Source organism: Spermophilus citellus (genome assembly GCF_964194105.1).
Source record: "Spermophilus citellus genome assembly, chromosome: 12".
In the NCBI taxonomy this organism is placed as follows: Eukaryota; Metazoa; Chordata; class Mammalia; order Rodentia; family Sciuridae; genus Spermophilus; species Spermophilus citellus.
Window position 1 is genome coordinate 105,578,729 of NC_138198.1, and position 21,226 is coordinate 105,599,954.

The 21,226-nt window shown below is 57.2% G+C and overlaps 1 protein-coding gene across 5 annotated transcripts in view; it reads left to right on the top strand.

Moving 5' to 3' along the window:
• The window catches only part of CTIF (cap binding complex dependent translation initiation factor), a 266,106-nt gene that overhangs the window by 39,010 nt on the left and 205,870 nt on the right, over window positions 1-21,226 (top strand). For all 5 annotated transcript variants that reach the window (XM_081262627.1, XM_081262628.1, XM_081262626.1 and 2 more), the window contains one exon: window positions 20,171-20,377. In XM_081262627.1, the coding sequence (XP_081118753.1) occupies window positions 20,198-20,377 (180 nt within the window). In that variant the 5' untranslated portion in view covers window positions 20,171-20,197. The remainder of the gene's footprint in view (window positions 1-20,170; window positions 20,378-21,226) is intronic.

Below are 21,226 nucleotides of genomic sequence, written 5' to 3' on the forward strand. Positions count from 1 at the left end.
TGGCTTTGAACTCGTGGTCCTCCTGCCTTAGCCTCCGAGTCGTTGGGATTACCGGTGTGCACCACTGCGCCCAGCTGCACAGACCTTCTTTAAAACTCGATGGTATATCTCTGTCTCGAGGAGGAGGAGGAGAAGGAGGAGGAGGAGGGAAGAGGAGGAGGAGGAGGGAAAAGGAGGAGGAGAAGGAGGACCGCCTCACAGAGGTGTAGTTTTCATTTTTAACCTCTGTCCCTGTTCCTCTTTGGAAAGTCAAGCTGTGTGCGTCTGGACTCCGCTGTTTTCCAGCCTCCTCTGCCCGTTGAGCCGGCAGCCCGCTCCCGTTTGCCTTAGGCTGCGGTTTTTTCTGATGGCTCTGGAAGTCCATTGTTGCCCTGGGCCTCCTGACCTGCGTCCGGCCTTTGCCCGGGAGTTCCTGAGTCAGCGTTTTCAAGCGGCCCAGGGCGCGGACGGGCCTGGCTGCAGAGGCCTGGGCCCCTGGGCCTGCAGGTGGGGAGCAGCCTGGGCCTGGGGCTCCATATTTAGTCTGGAATCCACTCACAGCTGCTGCTCGGAGGCCACAGTGGGTGCCAGAAGGGGCGGAGGGCTGGTGTCCAGCCAGGGAAGCCGTGGCCGTGGGCAGCGCTGCGGAGCCGCAGGCCTGCCCGGGGGCTGGGAGGGAAGTGAGCAGATGTGTCAGAATAAGAAGGATTGGACCTGGAGAGGGCCTCAGAGTGAAATCGTCCAGTGCCCAGTTTCTACAGAGCTGGAGACCACGGTGGCCCAAAGCAGGGACGTGCCCAAGGCCACAGTTCATGGCCAAATCACTAGAATTACTGGAGACCCAGGAGGGAGTGACCAGCACCGCTAGCAGTACCCAAATTGGGAAAGATGGGTGTCTCCTTCCAGATGGCTTCCTACCTCCCCTCTGTGCCACCTCTGGTTCCCATTGGCTTCTGCCACCCCTTTCCCTCTGTCCTCCATGTTGAAACCAACTGTGTTAGTCATTTACACCTTAGTGTGAATTTCAGTCCTCTCCCTGGGAAATGCGGACAGTCACCCCAGAATGCGAGGTCAGAGTCAGACACGGCATCGTGGGCATGTGGTCAGGGGCCCATGGACAGAAACAGGTGGAACTCAGAAACCCAGCAAGGCCCTACGTTCTCCTTCAGCCCCAGGTCTAGCTCCAGTTTCTCTTCCGTCTCTCTGCCCACTGACTGTCTGGCCCCCTGTTCTACAGTCCAGACCTGCTCAGGTGCCCGTCCAATGGCCTTGCGGTTACCATTGTCCTAACAGGGCAGAGTCTCCTGCCATGCCACCTCATGGGCCTGTACCTGCTGTGTGGCCTTGGTGTCCGGGTCTCTCTGGCCTCAGCGTCCTCGTGGCTGAGATGGGGTCCATGTCTGTGATGAGTGGCAGGAGGGAGGCAGGTGCAGCGGAGGCTTAGCCTCCTGCGGTTGCCTTTTGAGGCTGTGCTGTCCTATGCTTATTGATGACTCTCTTGTCCCTTTGCTCCTGGCTACAAGCCTGAGAGGTGGGCGGGACCCTGCAAACCTACTTGACAGACGTGGAAACTGAGGCTACAGTAGACAAGGGCCCACAGCCCCTTGGATCCCCAGGCCACATGCTTGCCATTGAAACATGGCTGTCCTATCTGTGGGCTTCTGGCGAAGTTCTCACTGGGATCCTATTTAACCTGGAACCAGGGAATAAATGATCGGAGCCCCCCCAGCGGCCAGGCACGGTCTTCCCCAGGAAGTGCCCTCCCAGGCGGGGCCAGGAGCAGATGCGGTGGCTGGATCCGCAGAGCAGCGTGGGCAGTGGGCCAAGGGCAGGAGTGCATCCATAACTGGCGGGAGGCTGTTGCAGGGCCGGCCACTGTCATCCCCAAGACACGCCACACTTATCACTTGAACAGTTGGAGGCTGGGTGCAGGCAGAGGGCCCTGGGCAGAGTGGACAGGAGAGCCTGGCAGTGCTGGGGACGGCAGTGGGTGGGCCCCAGGGCCCCACAGTCCTGCGGAAGCCAGACCTGCAGCTCCCGCTGCCCTGCTCCCAGGGAAGGAGAGAAGGTATCACTGCCCAGTGTCTCGGGCTTCTTGTCCTGGAGGGCTGGCTGCTGCAGAGCAGGGCACGGTGGCAAACAGGGAGCCCAGAAATGGTTGGGCCACTGCCAGGCTGGCCGAGTCCCCGTGCTACACCCCTGTCCAGTCTGCAGGTGAACCGGCAGTTCGTAAATGATCCCTCCAGAGTTCTCTGCTGTCCTTATCACCCCTGGGAACCTCCATGGCCAGAGGACCGGTGGTGTGTGCCAGGTGGGAGCCGCAGCCCTCAGGGCTCAGGAGGGGTCCCCTGGGTCTATATGTCACCGATGCCTGTGCACAGGAAACCGTGGGGCGGTGGCAGGATCCAGCCTGGTGGGTGCGGCGCGTTTGAAAGGACTCGGCCGATTCAAAGCACAGTCATCTTTACTGCCGCTGTCTTTCCTGGTATTAATAATGTTGTTTAGGGTTTAGGACTTCTTCAACCCTCGGAAGTTTAAAAGAAGCAAAGTTCTGTCCTCGCAGATAGGGGTGAAGGGAGGCCTAAAGACTAGGCCGTGGGCGCTGGGAGTGGGGGGGGCGTCATGGTGAGAGCCAGCCTTCTCCTGGGGTGGGCTAGGGCCAGGGCTGGGGCGCCACGTTACATTCTGATCCCTTTTCTGAATATCTGGCATAAAGTCATACTCCAGGTGACAGAAGCCCCTGAAAAATTATTGAGGGCACCGTTTTCTATCAACCAGATGATGCAGAACAAAGAGGCGACGTTCCTTGTCCTATGGCACAGGTCCCGCACCCCCTCTGTCCCCCTCCCCCCATGTGATCCAGGCGGTGTGTTTGGGGTCAGCCTAGCAGAGGCACCGGCCCACGCACAGCGGGTCAGTGCTTGGGCAAATCTCTTCGGTGGCTGTTCAGAGATTCTTATTTGGGACAAGAAGGCTCTCGTTTTCTGTTGGCGCCGCACCCCATGAATGGTGTAGCAGTCCTGCGTCCTCAGGGGCCCACAGTTGCTGCCGACACGCCTGGGGACTTTGAGCTGGCCCAGTTGCTGTGCGTGGCCGGCAGAGGCCTCTGTGTGGTCTGTGGGACAGCGTTTACTGCAGCTGCCAGGAGCAGGCGGCTGAGCCAGGCTGAGGGAGTTTCTGGAAGGAGCACTCGTCCATGCTCTGGCCGACTCTTTCTCCCTCCCTCCTCGTCCCTCCACCCCGGGCTCTGCCCTTCTTACCTAGAAAGGCCCCATGCATTCCTTGGCCTTGTGGCAAAGACCAAGGGGCCAGTAATCCCCCAGCCCATGCACACCCGGGCTCTCCACCCTGGAGCTGGCTCCTCTGAGCTCCCGTGGGGTTTATGATTTGTCTGTTTATCTGTCAGTCCTGGGAGCTGAACCTGGGCCTCATGTGCTAGGAGGCACTGAACTCAGCCCCAGCCCAGGGTTTGTTTTTGATGCCCTGGGAAGATGAGGACGCGAGGAGAGAGGCCTGGCCCTTCAGGCCAGCCTCCTCTTTAACCAACCAGGGTCAGAGGCCAAAGACAGGAGGGTCTCATGTGGGTCTCAGTCAGGATTGGGAGACGTGGCTGCGTTAGTTACTGATTGCTGTGTCACAGATCACCCCAAGGCTGGGTGGTTTAAAACAGCACAGGTGTCACCTCTGACTGGAGTCTGGGCTCGGCTTAGAGGGGTCCTCACACAGATATCTGCAAGGCAGCCTCTTGGTGGCAATAGGGCTGCAGTCAGCCATGAAGCATCTGCCTCCACGTGCCTGGGTGAGGCTGCCCGTAGCAGGTTGCCCACGGCTCCTCGTCACATGGGCCTCTCCACTGTGGATGCTGCGTCACCAAAGCGTGCAAGCCACGAGGGCAATAGAGAGTAAGCAAAGTGCAGGGGACAGCCTTTCATAACCTTATATCAGAAGTGACATCCTGTCACTGCATCCTGTTGTTAGGAGCAAGTCACTAGGTCCAGCCTGTACTCGAGGGAAGAGGTCACACAACCATCATCATCAAGAACCATCTTGCAAAACCGCGTGCCACAGTGGCATTTAACAGAAAAGCCAAGTAACCGTGGTTTAAACAACACACTCTTTTCTTTCTTTCTCATGTCTGCAAGCAGGTGGGTAGGATTGGTGGGAAGGCTCCGTGGTCATCAGAGGCCCAGGCTCTCTCTGTCTGTCTACTTCACTGTGCTTAATGCTTGACTTCTGTCCCCAACATTGTCTCATGGTTCAAGAGAGCTGCTAGAGCTCTATTCATCACATTCACATTCCAGGCAAGAAAGAGAGAAACTGGGAAGGGAAAAAGGCGCATGCCAATTGAATCAGTAAAGAGTTTCCTACTTAAAAAAAAAAGTCCTACCCCATAACTTCCCTTTCCATCTCATTGGCCACCCCTCTCTGTGAGAGAGGCTGCAGTTTGCTCAGCATGTTGTCTTTTCCAATGTTATAAGGTGTCTGTTCTCAAAGAGGAAGGACAGTGGTTACTACAGATTCAACTAGAAGTTTCTGCCCCTCCCATGGGTCCATGGCCTGAGTCCAAAGCCAAGTTCTATGTGGTGGGGCCTGTTCCTGGTCCATCTCCTAGGGGAGGAGCTGTGTGGGTGGACTGAGGACCAGGGGAAGGGGGAGGGCAGGTGCAGCGGGGCTGAAGCACTGACCTGACCAGTCTCCACTGACCATGTGACAGCTGATCACCTCTTCTGCATGAGGCAACAGGAAAAGGAGGAAGAAGAAGCCTTAAGGGACCCCCAGCATCTCAGAGGAGATCAACAGCCCGTCGACAGCTTACTCACCCGACGGCCAGTCCTGGGAAGGGAGGATGCTTGGGCTGGGACTTGGGGGACAGGTAGGAGTTGGCAGGGCAGGGAGGTGGCCTGCTGCCTGCAGATGCAGCCCTGACCTGAAGGAGGACCTTGCCTGAGATCTTGGCCATTTCAAGTGTGGAGACCCAGCAGCCACCGCCCAGGCTGGACCTCTACCTGCAGCAGGGCCCAAGATGGAACTCTGGCCCGCTCTGTGTTGTCCTTCAGCTGTTCCAGCCCAGCCTCTGGCCCTCACCCACAACCCAGTATTTAGACCTCCAGGGGTCATGCACTAAGCCCTAGGCCCTGCACTGGTGGGCACGTGGCCTGGGCAGCAGCGAAGCCCCAACTGGGGACCTGGGGAGGCTCTGCAGATCTTTTCTGCTGGGTAACCTAAAGAATGTCACAGGCATCCCCTGAACCTTGGTTGCTCTAAGTCACAAGAGACTAGCTGAAGCCACCTGTCTTAGCCTGTGAACTCCTGCTCATTCATGGTCACGAAGACCTCAGAGGCTTGGTGTGAAGGAACTCAGTGGTGTAATCTCATTAGGAGGGAAGGTGTGGCGGGCACCTCTCAGCTCTGGGGCTAAGGTGGCACCCAGGATGCTCAGAAGAGCCCTCCCTCAGCATGCCCAGAGTCAGCTGAGAGAGCCCTGGGCAGTGGGTGCGCCTAGGGGGAGGAGCCAGGAACCCAGGGGGAGGAGCCAGGAACTCAGGGGGTGGGGCCAGGAACCCAGGGGGTGGGGCCAGGAACCCAGGGGGAGGGGCCAGAACCGCTGGAGGCATCTGTTCTGTGCTGCTCAAGTCTCATGGCCGCAACTCCGGGATTTATTTCCCTTTGGGGGAATACCTAAAAATACATTTGTCAGCCAGGAGGACCCACGGCTGTGGGTATGTGGAATGGGGACACGGTTGTCCCTATGGTGGTGTGGATAGGTGAACGCTGGCCCTGCTGCTGTGGCAAGCAGAGAGAATCCCGCAGTGACCCGAGGCAAGAGTGCAAATGGTGGCACCCCTGAGGACTGCGGTGTTTCCTGAGCTGCTGCCCGAGGCAGGTGCTGTCTGCTTCCGGTCTCCAGCTCCCAGCCTTCTTCCTGGGCCCCGGGGGTGTCATCCAGCAGGACTCTTCTCACCTGCACCCCTGTGAGTCCAGCAGATTCCAGTTCAGTGGTGAACGGGACACAGGTTACTGCTGTGTCCTCTGCATGAGGACAGCCCTCAGCTGTCCCTGCAGAAGGGCAGCCGATGACCTGCTGGCCTTGGCGGAGGCTGGGGCCTCAGCGCGACAGTATACCATCTGCAGGGTCAGATTAAGGAGGTGTGGCCCTTGGAGCCCGCGTTCTAGCCAGGTGAGCAGTAGCCAGCCTGTTAAAAATTTCTTCTTCTTTTTTTTTCTTGGTTACAGAAATGCCAAAAATCTCATTTTGGGGAGAAAAATACAGAAAAGAAGAAAGGACAGAAGGCAGTCCTCCTCCACCTGTGGGACGGGTGTTAGGGTTGTTTACCTGTTGTTGACAGGCCGTTTTCATGTAGCTGGGATCCCAGTGGACATAGAAAAAGACATTTTTTCTCCCTCATATGATGCCCTGAACGTTCCGAGGTTATTATTTGCTGCTAGGAGCCTCATCACAGGGAGCCAGGACAGATGTGGGAAGGAACAGGGTGTGGGGCTGAGACCGAGGCTCAGAGGGACAAGGGACTTTCAAAGGACCATGTAGGACAGGGGGACAGGCTTGAAGCCCATGTTCCCCTCCTCCCCAGTTACACTGGGCCCATTGCCTGTGGCTCTGCTCACGTCATATTTGGCCTTCTCCTTGCCTCTCTGGGGGGTATCCCAGGAAGAGGCCATATCTTGCTCACCTTGGTACCCCAGGGTCTAGGACAGTGCCTGGCAGGCACTGAGAAGTGACAGGTGTTTTTGTGCTTGGTGTCAAGGACAGGGCCAAAACAAGGTGTGACCTGAAGAGGGCGCCCTGGAGCTCTGACCGCTCCCTGTCCCAGTCCCGCTCTTGGCCAATGGCCACATGCCTGACTAGGATGTCAGGTCTTTGTCCTTAGATGGCGCTGGATGAGAGGGCCAACCGCTGTCATCTCTTGTGGAATAACTGCTTCTCTCCTGTCTGTGATCTTCCTGGCCAGCCCTGAGTGGCCTCCTGAAGCTTGCCTCATATTAGTGACCCTTTACAAGGCGGGTTCCTGGGGGACTGGAGTCCTGCTGAAATCCCAGAGCTGCCCGCCCTGCTCTGTGCCGTGCAGATGCAGGGTTTCCCCAGGCCACTGGCCTCCTGTGAGTTGGGTGGACCCACTTCCAGTTCAGGGGACGGTCCTTTCAGGCCCAGGCTGGGGGGAGTGTATCAGCTCCAGTGAACTGAGACCTGCCCTCACGAAGGCCCCGAGCCCAGTCTTTATCCAGCTCTAGGAAAAGAAAAGGAGTTTTGTGGCAGCAACAAGGACCTAACCGGGTTAATCTGTGTTCATGTCAAGGGGCTGGCTCTGTAATCCCAGCACACAAAAGAAAGGCGTTATCACCCATCTTGGCCGGCGCCCTGCGAGATCTACTGGCAGCTCCGGGCAGCGGGTTTGGGTACTGAGAGTCGGTGTGCAGAGGGCGTGATGAGGATGTAGCCAGACTGCTTGTATGTGATCTGGGGGTCACTGTTTCCCCTCAAGGGCCTTTCCCCTGGGGAGAGCCCTGTGATTCCCAGAAAACACCTGGGACCTTGTGGAGTTGCAGCGGGGAGCAGCCGAAGGGAGCAGAAGTGTGTCTCTGGGCAGCCGTGAACCATCGGTCCTGCCCAGCTACTCCAGCTCCAGGTTGGGTCCCCAAGATGGCACTGAAGGAGGCCTCCCGTCACCCATCTTCACGGCCTGCTGGACGGGGCCGCATGAGCTGGGCAGGCGTCTCACCGTCTCTAGTGTCTGAAAGACCGTTGTGGGTTTGAAGTGAGGAAGTGTAAGACCGGCTTCTGTGAGTCGCCAGGGGTGGCCTGAGCAGGGGAAAGAAGACGCGTTGGCAGGAATCTCAGGGAACTGGAGGGGATCCAGGCTCTGTGGCTGGGGGTGTGTCATGTCGTGACTCTGCCGCTTCCTCCCTGTGTCATCAGTGGCTGGCCTGCCTGGCTTATGAATGCTGGGAATCATGTTCTCTTTACAGCCTAGTGTATCTTAAATCAGGTGTGTCTTCTACCACTGTGCCGCCCTTTGCTGTGGCCAGATGGCAGCATGACGGGGCCATCGCTGTCCAAGCCTGTGTGCCCAAGGTCACCTGCACACTGCCTCGACTTCCCTCACGCTGGGTGTGTTGTGGGTTACCCCGGTGTTGAGTGTGACTGTCATTCAGTGTACCTTCAGGAAGATCTCACCCCGATTTGTTATCAACACCAAAAGCCACCACTGTGCAGAAGGGCCTGGTGGCAGAGTGGCAGCCACTTATCTGATGGGAGAAAAGCAAATATTCATTGTGGGAGGAAAGATAGCCATCTCGGTCTTCCTTAATAAGCAACAAGAATTGCCAGGCTCCTGCGCTAACCCATGCCACCCAAGGAAGGGCGGGGTGGACTGCCGACTCCCTCAGAATAGAAGAGAGTTGCAGGGCCACACCGGGCCTGTGTCACATGGTCGGCATTCAGGGCTGTCCTGAAGGTGTGGTGGCATCGTGTAATTGGCAGGATTTTTTTTTCCTTTTCTTTGTGGCTCATAAACTAATGGTGAGTCTTGCTTTCTAACAACTGCTGGTCTAATATCTGATGTTGCATTCACGCGTTTCTGTCAATTAGAGCAAGCAAATAACAAAGACCATCTGGGGTATTTCCCATCCAGTGCTGCCCTCTGGGCCCCTGATGGTGTAACTTCCTCCTTGCATTTTCTGTCTTTTCTCCTATATCCTGGATACCAACACCGGGTTTGAGTAAATGGATGTGTGGACGGCTGGAGGCGGGAGGGACGGAGGGTGGAGCGGCACAGGGGAGGCATCCCTTTGTTGGGGCAATGGATTCCCTCAAGGAAGCTGCGAGCATTTCTCCTAGAATCAGTGGGAATCAGGACCCAGTGCTTTTTTTAGGTTCTGCACTAATATACTTTGGCTTATTTGGTCCTCATCGGTTTTCACTGGCAAAGCCTCCAGGCTGCCCAGCTGGAGATCCCAATGCCAGGCAATGATCCTGGGGGCACTCTGTGCAGAGACATTAATTGTTTAATCGCTTTGTGAAGACGCGACTCATATCACGCAGCTCACGCATTCAAAGTGTACAAGTAAATGGTCTTCAGTATGTGCATCCAGCACCACCTTTATCACTCAGAAACATCCCGGACCCTTTCGACATCACCCCCTTGTGCCCGTCTCCTTCCTGCCCCAGTCCTAAGCAAATACCCATCTCCTTCCTGTCTCGCTAGACATGTCTGTTCTGGAGAGTAGGCAATACAAGGTGGAAGGCGTAGCTTGCAAGGGTTTGTGGTCTGCAGAGCTGGGCTTCCCCACACCTCTCCAGAGAAGTCTTTGCAGCTTGTGGAGCCTCCTGTCTCCACCCATCCTGTCCCTGTTCGTTCTTCTGAGCTCTTGCTCATCACAGCTCAACCTAGTGGGAATGTGCAGCGATTGGTGGCTCGTGTCACAGGCAGTGGGACTCTGTGATACTGCAATGATGCAGGGCACCCGGGTTACAGCAGGGCACATCGCCCGCAGGGTGCCCCCTCCTGCCCTCAGCCACAGGGTTAAGAGGTCACTGGCAGGATGGCACTGGGCTGTGCAGCCCCCAGGGGCATGAGGCTCAGGGCTGCCATCCAGGAACCCTGGCATGACTGGCCACCTGCAGAGGTCAGAGCTGAGGACAGTTTACTCTGTCATCCCGGGCAGGGCCCGCAGCCTTGAGCTGGAGCAGGTTCCAGGTCCCCTCCTGAAGGGGATGTGGGGCCAGGGATGGAGCAGGGAGGGAATGGACCTCTGGGCCCCTCACTTCTGTTTAGTCAGAGTAGCCACATTTTGGAGCCATTCTATGGGGCACAGACCTATGTGCCTCAGTTTCCTGATTTGAACAAGGGGGACGAAATGGAACACATTGTGGGATTGTCCTGCAGATTAACTTAATTTAGCACAGGCCCTGGCAAATAGTAAATGCTCAGTAAATCACCTTTTCTACACTGGGAGAGCCGTTGGTGGCTCCATTTGAAATAGAAGCTGGCTGTGGGGGATACCAGGGTGGCGGTTTGCTTTAGGAAAGGTCAGAGGGCAGCTCTTCTGAGTAGGAGCAGCAGAGGCAGCCAGGGTGCCACCTCTGGGCTCTAGGCATCAGGGATCCCGGGCTCTTGCTCACAGATCTTTATCTTCCTGGAGCTCATAGAGAATCCAGGGACCACACAGGAGCCCTGGGTGGGGATCGAGTTTGGTATCCCAAGGTGGCTCTGCAGCAGGCTTCAGGCATTGCGTGGGACATAGAAAGGCCACCCAGCAGAAGAGGGCCTGCCTAAGCTGTCCAAGCGGCTTCCACTTGTGATGTGCCACCTGTCTGTATGTCCATAAGCAGCCAGCAGCCACCAGCCTGCTGATACCACGGGGACAGAATGTCAGTTACCTGCTGATCCCTTTCTGGGGACCCGTCATTGCACTCCCAGAGATTGACCGAGTGCCTACGGTGGGCCCAGCGCTGCCCTCTGGGGCCAAGGGAAGGAATAGACAGGGCCTTGGCCACTAGCAGCTCATGGTCCCACTAGCTGGCCGAACCCACGGCAGGGCTGAGCTGGACGGCTGGAGGCAGGAGAGACGGAGGGTGGAGCGGCACAGGGGAGGCATGTGGTGGGCACTTCGGAGGTGGGACATCCTGGACCCTTCTTCCCTCGAGACAGGAGGAGGGGCACCGTCCCTGCACAGAACTTGGTTGTTCATGTCTTCTGTGGCTGCCACTTGGTCCAGGGTAGTCCAGTCCCATCAGGGTGACGCCATCTTCCTACAATAGCACTGTGGCCCTGCCGCCCGGCCAGGCCAAGTCCTGCTGGCCCAGAAGCCTTTCTTTCTGTATCTGTGCAATGACTTTGAATATTTCTGTTTTGTTCTGTCATGTGTTGATGTCACATCATAGCTCCCAGGGGACAATCCTCGTTCTTGATTTATTTCCAAGTTCTCAGGGCACCCCTCGTGTCCGTGGTCTGTGGAAAAGGGTCACCTCTGCTTGCTGTCTTGTGGGAGGCTCTCAAACTCCAATGCTGGTGAGGGCCAGGTGGGTTACCTGTGGGTGGGGGACCATGGGAGTCAGGGGGAGGCCTTAGGGAGTGCTGGGGTCTGTGGAGAACTGGAGATTGACTGGCTGGCCCTCCTTAGCTCTAGCTGATGGTCAGTGTGGGAAGGCAGGCCAGTATTGCTAGATCTTTCCTTTTTTTGAGAAAAGCCAGAAATGTGAATTTTTACATGAACTCCCTTGGTTTAGGAATGTTGGCTCAAATGTTTTCCAAATGCCTGCCAGACACACAAAACAAACCATGTCCAGACATGGCCCCAGACGGGCAGTGGCAACCTCTGCTGGGTGGTTGTGCTTCGGTGCGGGTCTGGGTAGCCATCCAAGCCGGTGGCGGGCGGTGGCTAGTGGGCCTGGCAAGCAGCTGTGGCAGCTGTTCTGAGGGGCTGCTGTGAGCTGGGGGTCAGGCGGCTCCCAGAAGGTGAGCTTGCACTGTCCTTGTGGACGAGCAGGGAGAGGGAGAGAGGGCTAGTCTGAGGTCCAGCAGGACGTGCTGGTACCGGAGTCCAGGCTGGACAGGCTGTGGGTCCAGCGCCCCTCCAGGGCCAGGCTGTGTGGACCCTGTCCTGACTCCATGCCCTGCTGGGCTTTCAGGACGGTCACTGAGGAGGCTGTTGCCAAGACGGGCAGAGCTGACGGACGCCTTGGTTACCCCCACAGGGACGCCAGAGAGAGAGCGTCACTTGAGAAGGAGGACCGGGCGTGCCAGGGCCACCATGCTTGGAGGAGCTCTCTGGCCTTAACCCGAGGTGCTCTCAGGGGTTCAGAGCAGGACACGGTTGGTCTCCCTTTCCAGCAGGGTCCTGGGTAGTTTTCTCTCTTAGCCAACAAACCTAGAAGCTTTTGAAGGCTTTTGAAGTGCTGAGACCCACCCTCCAGGGCTTGGGAGGAAAGAATGGGTCCCCATTGTCCCACACAGGTTGGCAGAGCTGATGGGAGTACAGGAGAGGGTCAGAGGAGGCCCAAGCAGGGCATGGGGGTTCAAGGTGGGGAGACATTAGGGAGGGGTGAGGTCTGTGGTCAAGGAGAGCTTCATGGAGGAATGTGTCTGGAGGTGGGTCCTGAGGGAAAGGATGCTCATGGGAGAGGCGGAGAGGCGGGAAAGGGCACAGAAGACAGTGCGCGCCAGCAGAGGTGGTTGTGAAGCCAAGTGGTAATCCCCAGGTCTGAGTGCTTGCTGGTGGCCAGCCATGCTGAGCACTTTCCTCACGGTAGACTCACCTAACTGCACAGCACCCTCCGGGCTTCCTCCGTCAGCAACCTGTTTCATGAGGAGGAAGTTGGCCAAGCGTCTGCCGGGAGCCCCACAGCACTGAGTGGCTGAGCTGGCTCAGAATCAGACCTCGTGACTGCCAGGTCCCTCTGTCTTAGGAGTGGGCACATGAAGAAGCCCCTGACTCCTTCCGGGGATGCAGCTGGCTGGCTGGCCAGTGACCCTGAGGTCACTGGCCAGCCTGCATAGCTTTGGTCTTTCCACCTGGACACAGCAGGTGCTCAGTACTTATTGGGTTGGGATGAGTTGTCTTGAGAAGGCTCTGGAATATGGTGGGAAGTGGGCCGACCCCCTGCATCCTTGGCCTGTGGTTCTAGAGCTGGGAGGGGGCAAGGAGAGCTATGGTGGGAGGGGCGGGCAGGCACCCTCAGGGGAGGAATGTTCTGGGTGCTGTGCAAGGGCTGGGGTGCCCCAGGCCAGTCTGTCTGTCCTGGGCTCTGGATGGAGAGGGGCATAGGAGAGAGCAGGGCCCTAAGGATCCTGCAGTCTTGTCAAGACCAGATGAAAACCCATAAAAAAAATTCAAGAGCAGGCAAGAGTTGGGTAACAGTGTGGAAGAGGATGGGGTGTCATGAAGCAGCCATGCTGGGGGCCAAGCAAGTGGGTGGGTGGTCAGGGCTGGGGCCCAGTGGAGGCCCGAGGAGCAGGCAGACCTGGACAGCAGGGACAGTCAGAAATAATGCCAGGGCTAGTCCCTCCCAAAGCCTGCCCCAGATGCCCTCCCGCTGGTGGGCCCTGGCCCAGCTCTTCCTATGTCCTCTCTCCAGGGGGAGAAGCATGTCAGAAGCCTGAGGTCTGAGGTGGCACCTGGTGGAGCGCTCTGGGCCTCTCCCCGGCCTCCCCAGTTGGGCTCCTCCTGGTTGAAAGAGTCACAGCATCTCCCTGGCTCAAGCGTCCTCTCCCCTGGGAACCAGTCCAGCTCTCAGCTGCCCAAGGTGCCCTTAGGACAGACGGAACAGCCCGGGCCTGTGCTTTCTCCATGGAATTCTGAGGGACAGAGCAGAGCTCCCAAAGTGGGGGACAGAGGTAACGGGGTGACTTGGGTTCCCTGCTATTTAGGAATCTCTGTGCCTGTTAGTGATTGCAGCCTGGAGGAAGGGAGGTGACTCTCAGCAGGGGTCCCTGAGGTGGCAGACTTCTGAGAACCCTGTGTCCAAGCTGGCTCTTTCTAGAGGCCTCTGAGTGGCTCTCTCTGGGCCACAGTGTCCTTCTCCGCCCAGCAAAGAGACTAGACCACGAGCCCTTGAGGTCTGTGACTTGGTTGTTCAGACCAGTCAGAGGGTCCTGGGCCCAGGCTCCACCTGCGGGACTCCACGCAGACGCTGATATATGCACCGGGCTCTGAGAGTCCAGCGTGGGGGTGGCCCAGGGCACACCAGGAGGTGATAACTCAGCTGTTGAGTCCTGCCTGGTGTCTCTTCTGCCCTTGGCCCTGAGTGGACCATAGAGGAGCGCTCCCCTCCTCCAGGGAGCTGAGCTGCCAGCCAGAAGTCAGGATGGAGCCTCGGCCATTCCACCATCCCGGGGCGGGATGTCTGAATCCTGGACGCCGGAGGTGAGAGGTTTTCTGGATCCTGGCTCTTCACACTCTGGTCCTCTGGGCAGCAGCAGCAACCTCACCCGGAGCTGGTTAGAAATGCAGAATCTCAAACCCCACTCCCCCCTCACTGGATCTGCACTTAACATGAAGCCCTGGAATTCATGGGCACCTAGGAGCTGGGCAAGTGCCCAGCCGGCCACCTGGCCCCACTCTTTTCCCCGTGCCTCACAGATGGAAGTACAATTTTGTGGGCAAGTGAAGCGATAGTCCCATATTTTCCATTTGGTTAGACATTTTTTAATTTTTATTTTTATACTGAGATCATGACCCAGGAAATTTGCCATTTGAATGACACACCATGTGAATGTCCGGTGACAGAGGGTTAAATTGGTGGTGGCAGTGGTGGAGGAGGACATCAGATGTCCTCAACTCCTGAGGCACTAAAGGTTGCCGATTTCCAGCGTCACCTGCCCCCACTGCCAGGTGTTTCTGAGCTTCCCTGCTTCCTGGGGGTCCGGGAACTGAGACCCTATAGGCGGCAAGGCTCTGTGTACCCTTCTGCATTTTTTGGCAAACGTAGTGTCGCCAAGTCCTCAGGACAGCACTGACCGGGTGGCCGGAGCACAGGGGCTGCCTGCCATTGTGGGGCCTTGGTGTTCCCCGTCTTGTCTGGGCAGGGGTGATGTGGGCTGCACTCGGGGAGGATTTGGCAGGGAGCAGGTTTCCATGGCTTCCTCTGGATGGCCGTGGGCATCCTCTCCCCTGGACAGCCTGCCTCTGTCCTCCCCCACACTCTGCAGGCAGCACGGCCTCTGGGCCAGCCCTGCCCTGGGGGCAGCCCGGCCCGGCAGGTGGCAAAGCAGAATTCTGGTCCTAGCTGTGTGCTCAGGGCCAAGGCGCTGACGCTGTGCGGAGGTGGGAAGGAGAGAGGGGTCCGAGTTGACCCCAGCTGTAGCCAGTGTTTGTCCCAGGCTCACCAGGAACCAGCTGCTGGCAGAGAGCCCGGGTGCACAGCGCTCTGTGGCACTAGACAGCATAGGAAGTGGCTGTGGGAAAGTGGGTGAAGATTTCCTGGGTGTGGTGGAGGCCAGGGGTGTGGGGAGTGGAGGCCTGGGGTGGCCTTGTGCCGGTTCCCTGCCCACCTACAGCTCAGATGCTGCCTGGATGGGGAGTCACCATCCTGCTGAGATGCAGAGTGGATGGGTAGAGCCCGGAGCCCCAAGACTGCTGAACCAGGAGCACTGAGCAAGCCCCCTGGTCACCTGCAGCTGGCTGGGGTCCCACCAAGGGAGGCCCAGCCCCGGGTAGCAGCCCAAAGCAGAAAATGGGATCTCTTCCTCGGCGCCCTGTGTGCGTTCCCAGAAAGGGCGTTCTGCGGGATGCTGAGGAGCAGAGGGCAAAGGCCGTGAGGAAATGGGGTGGTGTCAGGGCTGGCTCTCCGCGGGCTCCTGGGAAGGGCTGGCGGACAGCCCAGCAGACAAGTCTCATCTGGTTTGCAGGTCACCGAGCACACCCTGGGGAGTGGAGCGGGAGGTAATGGCTGTTCTTAAAAGGACTGGCTAAATTTACAGCTCCTAATGCCATTTGTCACTAGGCAGGTGGGAAAGGATGCTGGGGTCTGAAGGCTGCCGCGCATTGTCCCTGGGCCCTGGGGCCGCTCCCTGAGGTCTGCCCTACCTTCTCCTCCAGAGCAGCCCCACAGGCACTGCGAGCCTCTCCAGCTCAGAGCCAGGCGGAGGGGAGGCTGGAGGGGGAGACCTGCCCCTGTGCTTTGGGATGGCTGTCCAAGGAGGCCAGGCAGCTCTGGGCTCATGGGAGTAACTCAGGGTGGGCTGTGCGGGCCTGGGTGGTGGAGAGTGTGGGGGAAGTGCCTTTCATTGGAGAACATGAGTGTTTTTCATTTTGGACTTTCGGGGCTGCAGCAGCAGGCATGGAGTGTGACTGGCTGCAGCAGGAGGCTGGGGGCCCCAGGGCTGAGTTAAAATCTCTCTCTCTCCCTCTCTCTATTTTTATATATATATATGGTACTGGGGATTGAACTCAGGGGCACTCAACCACTGAGCCTCATCCCCAGCCCTATTTTGTATTTTATTTAGAGACAGGGTCTCACTGAGTTGCTTAGCACCTTGCTTTTGCTGAGGCTGGCTTTGAACTCGCGATCCTCCTACCTGAGCCTCCAGAGCTGCTGGGATTACAGGTGTGTGCCACCCCCAGCAGGTGAGGTCTCTTAACACACAGAGGTGCCACCCCCACAGGACAGCGTGACTGTCCTTCTCCCCAGATAGCCACAGATAGCCAAGCCTGGCTGCCTTCGCCTCTCAGGAATCCCCAGCACAGGAGCCCTAGCCCGTCCAGCCAGCTCAGGGCTATCCGCCCCTGTGGTGTCCTTTACAGCAGAGCGACCTCAGCGCTCTCCCAGTGCTGGCTGCTGGCCTTCCCCATCCGTCACCTGGCAGGGAATGCAGACAGGGGCCCGGGGATGCTGCAGGGCTGAGTCCTGGGTTCAGCCTCCTGGGTGCGCTCTGCATCCCCGGTGGCCTCAATTAGAGGTCTCCCTGGTCCTCTGCCCCCTGTCTGTCTTTTCCCTCCTCCTCTGGCCCAACCTCCTTCACATCCACTGAGTGTTAAAACAGAAGTCCCTGCTCACTGGCTCTCAGCTCCCAGCGGCCCGGCTCTTCAGGGCTTTCCTGTGAGTGTGGAGGAGAAACGGAGCCAGGATCGACCCCAGGGCAAAGGTCAGACAGGAAGGCAGCTGTCCAGAGCATCTGTTTCCCCCACACCCCACTAACCTGAGAAAATGCCACTCTGTCCATCCTCAGTCTTCTTGCCTTAAAAATGTGGTAGAACTTGTGGGTATGTGCCCCCAGGCGTGGGACACGGTGACGCAGGCGGGTATTTGCACACGCACAGCCATAGCAGCTGTTCACCAGAGCCAAATGCAGAAGCACACAAAGACCTGCTAATGGAGGACTGAGGGGATAATTGTGGAAAGTGTGTACAACAGTGTTGTACTACTGTGTTCACCAGCCAGTGGAAACACCCCGGGGCAGCGAGAGCATCCGTGCCTGGCCCAACTTCCTCCTGCCACTCTGGCCCTCTGCTCTTCTTCTCCTGCAGAAGAGGAACAGCCTGGGACTTTTCTGCTTTGAACGTTCCCCAACCCCTTCTGAAGGAAGGGCCTTAGCTCACTGCAGGGACCCTCTGTAGAGTGTACAGGGGGGCTCCAGGAGCTGGGAGAGAGGAGGAAGGAGAGGAGGGAAGGAAGTGAGGGGTGCTGTGGGTTTGGTCACCATCGTGGGCAACTGGGGCGCCATCTTCTCCAAACCCTTGAAGGACCAAACGGAATGTGCATCAGAATTGTTGTCTGAGACCCAAAATGGCAGGTTTGTCCAGATTGAGGGCTGCCACGTGGGGTGTTAGCTCCTGACTCTTGCGGGTCGCAGGGGCCAGGTAAGGTCCTGAGGGTGTTTCTGTCACAGGAGCCCTGGGCAGGGGGCACTGGGGTCCTGAGGCCAGGCATTGCTGGCCCCACTGCATATTGCTTGAATCTGATGGGACAGCAGTGGCTGGTGGAGGAGGGGCTGGGACAGGGGGATGCCAGAGGGGCCCATGGCAGGGAGTCTTCTTTTGCCTTCTGGCCACCAAATGCTGTGGGGTTGGGCTGGCTCTCGGTGCTGGCCCCTCGGCTCAGCGAGCTCCTGTGGATTTGGAGTCGTTTCCATTCCCAGGCTCCCTCACACCACTGTGGGGTGGCCCTGCGACTCAGTCACCCTAGAGAGAGTCCACCAGTGCAGGCCAGAGGCTGCCGCTGCTGCAGAGCCCAGCATCTACCTCCTGGAAGCCGCTGCCTGTTGAGTTTCTGCAAAACATGTCCATTGTCAGGTGTGCCAGGAAGCCCTAGATAAAATCTGAAGCCTTCGAGGAATAATTGGCATGACCTTAGAGAAGGACTTTGCCTGCAGGTGGCTCCTTTTCAGCCCTGTCTGGACATCAGCCTTGTCATTCCCATCCAGCTCAGGCCACCTGCTCAGGACGGGCTCTGAGCCTATACTGCAGGTCCCTTTGTGCTGAGCTGGAGCCTGCTATATGCACTTGGGCAAATGCCTTGACCTTGCTGAGCCTTCCCCTTCTCTTCTAAGTAATATAATCAAGCCCGTTTCTCAGTGCTGTGGTGAGGGCGAGCTGTGTGGAGCTTATAAAGTGCTGAGAAGAGTCTCTGCCACGCGATACAGGTGCAGTGAACACTTGCTTTCCAGTTATTAGAACTCACAGTATTCAGCGAGGCGCAGTGGCACGTGCCTGTAATACCAGTGGCCCAGGAGGCTGACAGGAGGATCATGAGTTCAAAGCCAGCTCTAGCAACTTAGCGAGGCCCTAAGCAACTTGGCAAGACTCTGTCCCTAAATAAAATAGAAAAAGGTTGGGGGTGTGGCTCTGTGGTTAAGCACCCCTGGGTTCAATCCCTGGTACCAAAAAAAAAAAAAAAAAAAAAACCCAAACCTCATGGTATTCATGCCCACGGCCGTGGCAGGGTGGATCCTTTGTCTGACTTTAAACCAGGGAACTGGACCCATTGCCAGATGGCCTGTAGGGCCCTGCTGCAGCGTTCCGTGAGTACAAGGACTGCTAGGTTTGGAAAGTGGGGGGAAGGGGGAGTGCCCCGGGTGTAGAGCGATAAATAGCACAGAGGCAGGAAGGAGGCTTCTGTCACCGCACAACAAATCACTGCAACCTTGACGGCTTAAAACAGTATCTGCTTCTGATCTCCTGGATCTATAAGTCTGAAGCCCAGCGTCCTTTACCTCCTGGGCCCTTCTCCGTCCCCATCTCCAGCACCCTTCGGGAAGGCTGGGGAGGGTGTGGGGGTCCAGAGCCAGTCTCCACAGCACTCCTGGGCCCTGACTTCAATCCATTATAGTTAAACACTCAACCAGCTCTTGACCACTAGCTGATAGCTTTGTTCCAAAATGTGCTTGGGGCCAGGGGTGCAGTGGTGCACGCCTATAATCCCAGCAGCTCGGGAAGCTGAGGCAGGAGGCTCTTTCAAAGCCAGCTGCAGTAATTAGTGAGGTGCTAAGCAACTCAGTGAGACCCTGTCTCTAAATAAAATACAAAATAGGGCTGGGGATGTGCTCAGTGGTGGAGTGCCTCTGAGTTCAATCCCCAGTACCAACAACAACCACCAAGATGTGCTTGGGAACCCAGGGATTTGAAATTCAAATGTTCCTTTCAGCACAGGAGGCCCTTGTTTTCTCAGGGCCGTGGTGGTTTGGTGGGAACCTTTCACTGAGTTGGGATGAAACCCCGAGCAGGCTGTCCAAGGAGATCACAGGTCTCCCGATAATAAAAGGGACACAAGATGAGATTTCAGGCCCTGCCCATGTGGCTGTGAGCCTGTGGAGGAAGGGGAGGGCCCCTACTTGGAGGTGAGGACTCTAGCTGCCTCACTCCCAGCTGAGTGAGTTCTGACTGCAGGGACGAGGGGTGAGAGAGGACAGTGGGGGTGTCCCGGAGGGCTCGGACCCCCACAGGGCTGGGTTGGCCCAGCCTGATCAGGAGGGCCCGCAGTGTCATTGGTGGACTTAGCTGGTTTCCCAGGAACAGCTGGTCATGTCTGCCAGAGTCGGCCAGAGAGCACGCCACAGGCCTGTGGGGGGTGGTCCTGCTCCCCTGGAAGGTGGCCAGGCAGCTTCCATACAGCAGAGCTGGCCATGTCAGCACAGACAACACCCCCCGCCCCAGGCCTTTTGCATTCTGTCACTTTAAGTCAGTCACATTCCTACAAACCCGACGTCCCAGGACCAAGGCTGGAAAACTGCTGATAACCTGAGGCCTGGGGGCTTCAACTAATTCAGGGAAAAGTGATTGGAGGGGGAAAGTCTCTTTAGAAGGAGGCACGATCTTTCTTGTAGGCCTTTGGTTTGTGGCTGGGGACCCCCTGCACCTCCTTAGCGAGGACATCATCAGGGACACACCGGTCTGTGGTCTGTTTATTCTGCTTTGTGGTGGATTTATTTAGGTCTAATTGGGGCGGCAGGGCCTGGGGGCTGTCTGGGTTCTCTGCTGCCTTTCCCAGGCTGAGGATCTGGCGCACAGCAACCTCATCATGGCGGCAGTTCCTGTGCTGGCCTCCTGGGCCGCTTACCTGCCCTCTCTGGCCTCAGTTTCCTTCCCCACATGGTGGGATGCTCTTAAAGCTGAAGACAAGCCAGGACCCCGCCAGCTTTTCTAGCCGTTGGGAGACGAAGGCCAGGACAGAGGAGATGGGGCTTCCAGGGCTAACCCGGCAGCCTCTTACCAGCCTGTCTCTCCTCTCTCCCTCCAGCCGGCCCCACACCCCTGAGCTGGAGGGATGGAGAACTCGTCGGCGGCCTCGGCCTCCTCGGAGGCTGGGAGCAGCCGATCCCAGGAGATCGAGGAGCTGGAGCGCTTCATCGACAGCTACGTGCTGGAGTACCAGGTGCAGGGGCTGCTGACCGACAAGACGGAGGGTGACATTGAGAGCCAGAGGACGCAGTCCCACGTCTCCCAGGTGAGCACTGGGGCAGGGCACTTGGCAAACTCAATGGCGTGATACAGGGGACCCTGAGTCTAGGAAGTGTCCATCACCTGACCCTATAGTTCCAAGGTGTGATTGGTCCCACCCGGAACCAGCCTGGAATCCCACAGGAGAGGCCTTGGGATCTAGGCAGGAAGCCCCCTGTTCCCTGGCTGTACATGCTTAACCCTTGAACCCTCCTCTACTGTTCCTGACCATGGGCAGCTGAGGCCCAGTCAGACGCATGAGTCTTTGAAAATGAATTTATTGATCACATACTATCTTCTGGGCACTGTTCCCCGTTCTCTACAAGCTCATATTCTAGAAGAGATCTGGAGGTGGTATGTTATTTACATCAGAGAGCTAAACCTTGTGGACATTTTCTCTGATTTTAAATGCAAGCAGATATTGGCAGCCTAAGAAGTGAGTGTCCTGGGCCCCTCACCCAGGGCCCATGTGTCTTATGTAGTCAGAGGCACAGGCATTCTGACCAGAGTCTCAGGTGAAACTTGCCCTTCCTGGGCCAGTCTTTTGCAGCCCTGACCTTGAATAGGAATTGACTTCAGTTGAAAGATTGTGGGCCAAGATTTGGAAGTCTTGAGTTCTCCTGAATAAAGTATAAATGTGTATCCCATGTCTCTTTGTCTAATAAATCCCTTGTAGATATTTTCTAGAGTTGATTCCAGATTTGCTTCTAGTTGCTTGTGTGACCTTGGGCACCCAGTGGCAAGCTCTGCTCTGGAGAAAGGCCAAATGCAGCCACCTGGCTTTCTCTCTCTCTCTCTCTCTCTCTCTCTCTCTCTCTCTCTCGGGAGGAAGTTCAGCCTTCCAGCTTCTTAGAAA